This window comes from Rutidosis leptorrhynchoides, chromosome 3, assembly GCF_046630445.1.
Source record: "Rutidosis leptorrhynchoides isolate AG116_Rl617_1_P2 chromosome 3, CSIRO_AGI_Rlap_v1, whole genome shotgun sequence".
NCBI classification, from domain to species: domain Eukaryota; kingdom Viridiplantae; phylum Streptophyta; class Magnoliopsida; order Asterales; family Asteraceae; genus Rutidosis; species Rutidosis leptorrhynchoides.
The window spans coordinates 29,922,469-29,932,393 of record NC_092335.1 but is presented as its reverse complement, the minus strand read 5'-3'; the positions used below and the strand labels follow the sequence as shown (position 1 = coordinate 29,932,393).

Below are 9,925 nucleotides of genomic sequence, written 5' to 3'. Positions count from 1 at the left end.
ATCCATACATAATTACAGATTGCGAGTTTGTGATTTAGTGGAATGCATAACGTGAGTCGTTAATTTCGGCTTTATCACGTGATTTTTTATATTTCTATTTATATATATTTCTAATTCTAATTTCTAATTTCTATTTATTTATTAATTTATTATTACTGTATTTATTTTATTTTATGCATCAACTAAAACTAGACGGACTATACCGACGAAGCAGTTGTGCTGTGTTTCTCTAGAAACAGCTTTCTATTTCTTTCTATATCTATATCTATATCTATATCTATAGAAGATTGATCGGAAGTTAGATCGAATACCGGTAACTATGAAGACAGCTAAACCACAAATTTTGAATCATTCTACTGTTACTTTCGAGCATAAGAGGTACGTACCTGTTTCAACTTGTACTTAAACTTTGACCTCTTTTCTTTGAGTTTTCAATTCTGCTCCCATTTTCCCCTTTCTCTTCGATTTGATCTGTATACCTATTTTTACAATTAATTTAAACTTTAATTATGCTGTTTTTTGTTTTTATACGAAGCTGTAATGCTGTGATCGTGTTAATGTGTCATTGTAACTAACGAAACCAATCAATATGGATACTAATCTAGGTTAAGGAATTAGTGATTTATCACATTTTAGGATCAAACTAATATCAAGTACAGTTAGTAGTATTTACATTAATGTTGTAATTGCATTCGTATTTCAGTATTTTGTATGTGATGTTAGCTAACACATGCTTAATAATTACTGTACAGTTGATCCCTTTATATCATGAGCTTAAAAAGAAATGTGTGATTGGAAAACTAAATTTAGCTTGAAATTGATATGTATTTTGTTGTGCAGAGACACGTACGGTTTTGCAGTGAGGCCTCAGCATGTACAGCGATATCGCGAATATTCAAATATCTACAAGGTTTTACTCTTTCTATATTATTATATGTTCATATGTTGTAAAACAAAATATATGTTACTGAATAGTATATTTATGCTTTTAGGAGGAAGAGGAGGAACGGTCAGATCGGTGGAAGGACTTTCTCGAACGGCAGTCTGAGTCTGCTCAGTTGCCTGTAAATGGCTCGATCGAACAGGAAGACACTCCACCGTCACTTAATGGTGGCATTGATAAGGTGGCCCCACAAGGAGATGACAAGACTGATTCTAACGAACCAGAAGCTCAAGGGGATGAAGTTTTTCCAAAAAGTCACCAGGCCCAAATATGGACTAATATTAGGCCATCGCTTCGAGCCATTGAGGATATGATGAATGCTCGTGTTAAGAAAACGGTTACTGCAACAAAAACAAAAACAGAGGAGGATGATGTATCTGTAGAGGATTCTGAAGATGAGTTCTATGATTTGGATAGGTCCGAATCCGACCCGATTTCAGAGGTCTTGTCGAGCGACGGGGCCAGTGCCCCTGTTCCGGGTGCCGTAGTCTCGGAATCTTCGATTGATTGGAAGAAGGAATTGGAGTTTCTTGTTCAAGGGGGAGTTCCAATGGCTCTTAGGGGAGAGGTACTTTTGGATCTTAAGTTAAATGTATCGTTCATGAATATTAGATCATAGATTTAAATTATACTACGTATATACATAAAACATGACTTGTAATTGCAGTTGTGGCAAGCTTTTGTGGGCGTGAAAGCTCGCCACGTTAAGAATTATTATCAGAATCTTTTACATCCTGGTAACAAGAATGATAACAGTTTGGATCATCAGAGTTTGGAAGTAGATGATGAACCAAATAAAGAGTCACAAATTGATATGGTAGACGTACCTGAAAAATGGAAAGGGCAGATTGAGAAAGTAAATACCAAATAACTTAATTTTTCATAAAATCACCTACCTTTTTCTTTCATTTTTTTTGTACGATTTACTATATGTATACTGTTTTTACTTGTACAGGATTTGCCTCGAACTTTTCCAGGTCATCCGGCTCTGGATGAGGGTGGTAGAAATGCTTTAAGGCGATTACTCACAGCTTATGCTCGACATAATCCTTCTGTCGGGTACTGCCAGGTATGCATATCTAGACATGCTTCTGTAAGCATTGAACTTGTTTGATACGTTGTGTTTTTGGATGTCTTTAATAGCTTTTGTAAGCGAATGATATTAAGATTTCAGTACATTTGTTTATGTAAATGTAGCTAAGGTGCTGAATAACACTAATATGTTGGATTATATTTAGGCCATGAATTTCTTCGCCGGATTATTACTGCTTTTGATGCCAGAAGAAAATGCTTTTTGGTGGGTTTGTGCCTTAATCATATTTTATACTTGTTTGTCACAACTAAAGCTCAATATGATTTTGAATTGCTTATATTATGTTCCAATCTCAGGGCTTTACTGGGTATTCTTGATGATTATTTTGAGGGATATTATTCAGAGGAAATGATTGAGTCCCAGGTAATGATGATGTATTTTTTTACTATACCATAGTCTTGAAAGATGATTAAAAGGTCGAGTTTTTTATGTACTGCAACGTGGTTCTTTTTTAGGTTGATCAGCTTGTATTTGAGGAATTGGTGCGTGAGAGGTTTCCTAAATTAGGTTTGTTCTCATACTTCATCTATAATCTATAATTCTGTATTACGTATTTACATGTGACCTATTTTTCTAGGTTCTGAAATTTCTTAATTATCTGATGCAGTTAACCATTTAGATTACCTAGGAGTCCAAATAGCCTGGGTCTCAGGACCATGGTTCCTTTCGATATTTATGAATATGCTTCCCTGGGAAAGCGGTCAGTTTTTTTCTGTTTCATTAGTCACTAATTCATCTACATTCATAATTTTTGGGTCATAATCAAGAGGGAAGCACTTTTTTGGGGGGAAGTAGGGAGGTAAAAATTTTTTGTTTTTTTGAATTTTTTTTTCTTCGAGCGTTTTACCGCCAAAATAATAACATTCATCACAAAATGTCTTTTTTAAATGTTCATATTTTCATGTGATCTTGATGCCTGAAAAAAGAAATCTCGAAAAAAAACGAAAAAAAATTACTTCCCCCCAAAATAGTGCTTCCCTCTTGATTAAATCTCCATAATTTTTAATATATTTCGTGTAACTGGTTTCTTTTCGCTCCAGTTCTCAGAGTTTGGGATGTACTTCTATTTCAAGGAAATCGTGTCATGCTCTTTCGAACAGCCCTTGCTTTGATGGAGCTATATGGTACATTGTTTTCTTTATTTCTTTTAATATGCGTATAACAATATATATATATATATATATATATATATATATATATATATATATATATATATATATATATATAAATCTTTGTATTTATGCTTTTGATAATTTTATTTAAGTTTCTTCAGTTTTGTGTAGGACCTGCATTAGTAACTACAAAAGATGCTGGAGATGCTGTTACGCTTCTGCAATCACTAGCTGGATCAACGTTTGATAGTAGTCAACTTGTGTTGACTGCTTGCATGGGTTATCAAAATGTCAATGAAGAGAGACTACAAGAATTGAGAAACAAACATCGACCAGCTATTGAAGCTGCTCTTGAAGAAAGATCAAAGGGACTAACTAAGGATTTGGCATCTAAGTTATATGGTTTTAAAGAAAATAAAATGACGCATGGCGGATTATCACGAATGAGTTCTGAGTCTTCTAATGCCGATGACTTGTGTACGGTCGTGCCGGTGGATGTGGAAATTGATTCTGTTCCAGATCTTCAACAACAGGTTTGTCGGACTCGTATGAAATATTGATCTCCTCTTATACAAGATTTACGTATACTTAACAAAATCAAATTACTTATTGACCAACTGAAAAGGGAAAATAAAGAATGTGAGATGAATAAATATCATTTTAGCATCTAAAATTGATTTTGTAGGTGGCATGGTTAAAGAATGAGTTGTGCAAAGTATTAGAAGAAAAAAGATCTGCAATACTCAGGTCAATATACTTTCTCCTCCTAACAAAATGCAATTATTTCTAATTTTGGTTGTCCCAAAAGAATTGCTGCTATTTTATTCCAAGAAATATGCCGATCCAAATTTACCTATTTACCCATGAATAATCACTATAAGATTTTGGTGGGATTCATTGTGATCAACAAGCTTTCTCAATCATATATCAGTAGTGGGTATTTTAGGTATTTGATTGCAAGTGAAAGATTTTAATTCACTATGTGCCAAGTTATACGTTGCATTTTTGCTAGACGACTGTATATTATTAATGTTGGATCTTTTGTATTCTTGTTTATGTAGGGTTGTAGATATGAAATATTGCTTATGGCGGATATTTGTACTTGATTGTTGCTTATGAAAGCCTATTTTCTTCTGATATAAATCATGAACTGCAACATTTTTTGCATTTAGCATATTATAATTAGTAAATAATTAATTTTCACTCAATACTACACTGAATATATACCTTGTATTATTTGTTAAAATCATTTCCAGGCTTCACAACTTCAGTTGCGTAATTATCTTTATTAGAAGTGGTCTAATACTTTATTCTGTCCAGAGCTGAAGAGTTGGAAACGGCCTTAATGGAGATGGTCAAGCAGGACAATCGCCGAGAATTAAGTGCAAAGGTATGCTACAAGAACATCCACCACATGTTTAGTTTATTTGAATATAAATCAATAAATATCTTTATTTCAACCGTTTATATTTGTCACGTTTTGATATCATACACAATGTTTCCTTAGGTTGAACAATTAGAGCGAGATGTTATTGAACTGAAACAGGCCCTTGCTGACAAGCAGGAACAAGAGAATGTCATGCTTCAGGTATTGATTCGAGTCTCAATATAAAAACTACATGACATTTAATTACTAAAAGTTTGCATAATAATAATAATTAAGTTATTATTATTTTTATTCTAAAGGTTTTAATGCGGGTAGAGCAAGAGCAAAAGGTAACAGAAGATGCTCGTAGATACGCTGAGCAAGATGCTGCAGCCCAGAGATATGCCACTGAAGTGTTGCAGGTTTAGTTCTCTATCACACTATAATTCCAGTATTCCAATTTAAATGATACTTTTAGTAATTATATCAATATAAAAACTTTGCATTATTCAGGAAAAATATGAGGCAGCAACTAATTCTCTTGCTGAAATGGAGAAGAGAGTGGTTATGGCAGAATCAATGTTGGAGGCAACTTTGCAATATCAGTCTGGCCAAACTAAAGCACAGCCTTCTCCAAGGTACGACCCATTCACCCTTTACGTAGAGATGGAAAAATGGTTGGGTAAGGTCGGGTCGACCCGTCCCGATCCACCCGACCCACAAACAATTCTTTCTTTTCTTGGTGTTTAAAAGAAAGGTTTGGTGTATCCTGTAGATCTTCAAATCAAGATTCTTCAGCAATAAGAACAAGTCAAGAACTATCACAAGAAATACCTGCTAGAAAGATTAGTCTGTTATCTAGACCATTTGGACTAGGCTGGCGTGACAAGAACAAGGTCAATTATTTGACTTCTTTTGTCCCTAAATTCGTTTTAGGTTGTAATCATTAATGATTTTTATTAAAACTGCAGGCGAAGCAAGCTGAAGAGCATACTGATGTAAAGGTTGTTAGTGATGAACTAAACCCAATAGTTGTGCAAAAGTTACAGGAGAAGTCAGCAGAACTTGATATAAATGCTACGGATGACGCTAAAAGCCGAAAAGCTGTGCACGAAACTGAAAATGTTGAGCAAATGGTGCAGGTATCGTTGTCTGATGATGGTAAGTAGATGAGATGCTATTTATACATAAAGTTCTGGAAAAGTCTCAGTATATTGTGTTGATGTTGGTTTCAAGAGACATTCAAGAGACAATCATAGAATAGTAATATATTATATTATTTTTTTTCTTTGATACATTTTTCATTAGTTATATAGTTCATTAGCCATTTGTTTGTTTAAGTGTTAATAAAACCCTTGTTAAGTGGAAGAGAAATGTAAAAAGAAAATTTGGGAATTTAGGTATGGTGTCTTGATAGTTTTCTTTTGTTTGATATATTCTTTTTTCGTTTCTCTCTTTTTTATTCACATCTGCTGCCATATTCATGACAACTTATCTGATGATTAAACACAAATATCAGTTTGAAATTCAAGATTTTAGGTCATTCCAGAAATCAAAAATATGTTGTGTAAATTGTTGTTTAGCAATAGAATGCCTAGTAACAAAAGAAGGTAGTTTGCTTCTTACTTTACTTTGATCACTACTCCAAAACAAACACAAGCTTTAGGCATTATGCATTCAATATAAAACTGTACAACACGTTACAAAGCTGTAGGCTTGTGTTCCTAACCATATTCATATTACAAGAATGTTCAATCCTTTGATAAATATACCCAAAAAATTCAAGCAGAAAATGAAAAAATAATAAATAAAAAAAAGCAAAAAAGAATGGTGGGACATACAGACAGTTGAAAAGAATAACCAAATAACATGTTTTTCACGTGTTATATAAACACAAAAGAGTCTCCTCATATTTCTTGTTAGAAAGAAAAACATCCATCTTCACCTGGTGGAAGCAGCAGCATCACTATTTCTTCCAGTTGTTCTTGGGGTCGAAGCCCCCGAACGAGTGGTATGAGGCTGGTGGGCCCGTGGATCGTACTTTTGAGACGCAAGATAAGTGAGAGCCGTAACTACATCGGCTATCACGGGCCGCATGTTTGGCTGCTCTTGTAAACACATTGCAGCCACTGCAAGTGCCTGATATAAACCTCTTGCAGGATACTGCCCTTGGAGCATAGGGTCCGCCATCTGTCCAAATTTCCTACGGTCTTTAAATAAAGGACGTGCCTGCATTGAAAGTTGTACTCTTTAACAGTTCACAAAGTTTAAAATGTAAATCTACTCATGCACAAAGTTTAAGAGGGAATCAAAGGGTTGTTTCTTACCCAAGCAACCAGATTGTGTTCACAGCCAGTTTTCGAATGGTCTATTGCTTTTCTCCCGGTAATGATTTCAAGAAGAACAACTCCAAAACTGTACACATCTGATTTTAGCGTGAGCTGACCTGTCATGGCATATTCGGGAGCACAATACCCATAAGTCCCCATTACTCTCGTTGACACGTGAGTATTATCACCAACGGGTCCCAATTTGGCGAGCCCAAAATCAGATAGTTTGGGATTATATTCTTCATCTAGCAGAATATTTGAGCACTTAAGGTCACGGTATATAACAGGAGGACTAGCTTTATCGTGTAAATATTCCAATCCTTTTGCTGCACCTGCAGCTATTTTCATTCTCGTGTTCCAGTCGAGTTGTTGTTTATCAGGAGGCAGATCTGAATATAAAAACAAAACCATTAGCTTCATCAAACAGAATTTTACATTTTTATATATTTTGTAGTAACTTTAAAAAGATATGCTTGTATTTATACTACTCACCGTGTAAATGGTCTTCCAATGATCCAAGTGCCATGTACTCGTAAACGAGAAGTCTTTGATCCCCGTCAGCACAATATCCAATTAAATTCACCAAATTAGGATGATGAAGTAGGCTTAACATTAATACTTCAACAAGAAACTCCCTATTTCCTTGCAAACCATTACGGTCAAGTTGTTTGATCGCCACAACCTGCACAAAATATCATTGCCCACGTCAGGATATACAACAATTATATGGTATACACACACAAACACACACTCTGTTGATGTACAAAAATTACAATTAATTTTGGATTTCGTTTTACGAAGAGTACAAACATCACGGTGGCTACAATATTGACCATTACGAAACTTTATTTGTATAAAAAGATCGCGATGACATATTTTATCTACGTCCAAAATAATACTATATTGCTCCAGTAAGACACTATTAACAAGTGACCCAATTGTTGATTCATATAGTTCGATTATGTTCTCAAATTGCGACATCAATCAATATGACCTACAATCTCCAAGAAGAAAGAAACAAGAGACAACGAACGGAGAAACAGTCCTGTTATAAACAGATTTAATCATGTAAATTTGTGAACATTTTGTATCAATTATATTTTGTAAATTTTAAAGTCATGTTTTCCGTCCACATACTGCCTACATCTTAGCTATTGGAAAAAGAAGGAAGAGACAATTCAAATTATGTCGGTACAAAAAATCACAAATTTACCCCACAACTTATGATCTGTAATATTCCTTATGTCCTCTGGAAATCATCACAAATATAATGATGTTATAAGATTGGGTCCCCAATGTTCTGATTCGTGTTTCTTGAACGGTATCTTAAATCTTCAACAAACAATCCCACCTTCCTTAAAGTACATTTCAAGTCAAAAGTTGCAATTTTTATTGTGAAGAGAACACGTCGTTAAACAATATTATTTATTTAATAAAACCAAAAACATATTATCCATACATGATTTCACTAATTAAAGTCAAAGACTACCTCTTTTTCTTAATCGGTAACAAATGGAGAAACGGTATGCTAAAAAAATTAAATACAGAAACACGGTTAGTTTAACAAACCTGGTTCGTACTCTCTAACCTCCCTTTATATACTCTACCGAAACCTCCTTCACCCAAAAGACAATCTGCTCTAAAATTCTTGGCTGCAGCCGCCAATTCACGAAATGTAAATGTGTGTCCTGCAATGTGTGTAGATCCTCCATCTTTAAATGCTTCCTTATTGGCATCCACAACTGACTTAACCTTGAATTTATCTGAAAGCATACACATTTAGATTCTTTTTTTTAGAAATAAAGAACATAAACTGAAGAACCTAAAGAGGCTATAAGATATACATGATGATTTGAATACCAGACATTCAATTACCATAACCACATACAATTTAGCAATCGAAAAGTTCGAAACAGACTACAGACAGCTTAAAGTTTCCACCTTTTTCACATTCCCATTTTAAGATCAATAATTAAACGAAGTTGTAACCACGAGTAGCTGAATATTTATATATATTCTTGCGATTTCTAATTTGGGAATATTAGTCTAAACCCTAACTCTTAGTACCAAAGACATCAATTGCAAACTCTAAGACCTACACCAATTTCACAATGACATAATTAACAATCATGACCAAAAAATTTCACAATTAATGTGAACATAATAATTAAAAATACTACTTTGTTACTACTAATTATTACTAATAACTAATTAACACCAGATACCATAAAGAACCTTCAAATGATTCAGCCAACATTGACCATAAATTTTCTTGTTTTTCCCACTTTTGCAACACTAGCAAATGCAATTATAAGGACCCTAAAGATAAACACAATCATAACAAATATGCAATAGTCTAGACCAAGATTTATAAAAGGTTAAAACCCGATTTGCCTAGAAAACAAATTTTAGCAGGTCATAACAGATCAACCCCACAAATTATTTATTTAACTTACTAGCATACCCTAGTTTAATACCAAATAATGAACTCTAAAAACTATACCCCAAAAAAATCAAAACTTGGGAATTGGGTTCCTTCATAAATTAAAGAAAAATAATGGGGAATAAAAAAATTTGAGAAATGGGGCAGTTGAAGTGATAAAAAATAAATAAAAAACCAATGTTGATAATGGGTTTACCACAATTTTGATTCTTGTGTTGTAAACTTTGGTGTACCTGAAGCTGATGAGATCTGATCTTCAGGCTTCTTGTTCTGCAGAAATTTAGGTTTTTTCTTGGATTTATGAGAGCAGAATAAACAACCCATTTGTTGTTTGTTCCCTCTTCAAAACACACATACACACATAAAACTTTCTAGAGAGAGAAAGTTGAAAAATATTTAGACAAATAAGAGAGAGAGTGAAAGCTCTACATTAGTCTTTTATTCCAATAGAGTGTTGTAGTTTTATTAATCATTTTTGGTTATTTGTCTTGTTGCATCTCTGCCCTTTGTCTTGGTATGTAAATGTAATAACGTAATTTCCATTTCCATACATACTAACCACCACATACATTTTGGTCGTCTCACCCCACCCCCGCCCAAAAAATACTCAAACCCACATGGGACCAAACTTCCACCCA

At 34.1% G+C, this 9,925-nt stretch overlaps 2 protein-coding genes across 2 annotated transcripts; one reads left to right on the top strand and one right to left on the bottom strand.

Moving 5' to 3' along the window:
* The first annotated feature begins 207 nt into the window (after positions 1–207).
* LOC139895906 (uncharacterized) lies at positions 208–5,753 on the top strand. Its single transcript, XM_071878451.1, has 18 exons — positions 208–378; positions 841–910; positions 993–1,511; positions 1,611–1,799; positions 1,899–2,012; positions 2,182–2,240; positions 2,333–2,399; positions 2,492–2,543; positions 2,644–2,736; positions 3,077–3,160; positions 3,320–3,681; positions 3,834–3,895; positions 4,469–4,538; positions 4,656–4,736; positions 4,835–4,936; positions 5,028–5,152; positions 5,290–5,410; positions 5,486–5,753. Exons 1-18 carry the CDS (start codon positions 320–322, stop codon positions 5,681–5,683), a joined length of 2,427 nt encoding a protein of 808 aa, XP_071734552.1. The 5' UTR covers positions 208–319; the 3' UTR covers positions 5,684–5,753.
* Positions 5,754–6,203: 450 nt separating this feature from the next.
* LOC139895905 (probable serine/threonine-protein kinase PBL7) lies at positions 6,204–9,710 on the bottom strand. Its single transcript, XM_071878450.1, has 5 exons — positions 9,521–9,710; positions 8,414–8,607; positions 7,337–7,526; positions 6,842–7,233; positions 6,204–6,743 (listed from the first exon to the last, which is right to left on the bottom strand). Exons 1-5 carry the CDS (start codon positions 9,609–9,611, stop codon positions 6,456–6,458), a joined length of 1,155 nt encoding a protein of 384 aa, XP_071734551.1. The 5' UTR covers positions 9,612–9,710; the 3' UTR covers positions 6,204–6,455.
* Positions 9,711–9,925: the final 215 nt, after the last annotated feature.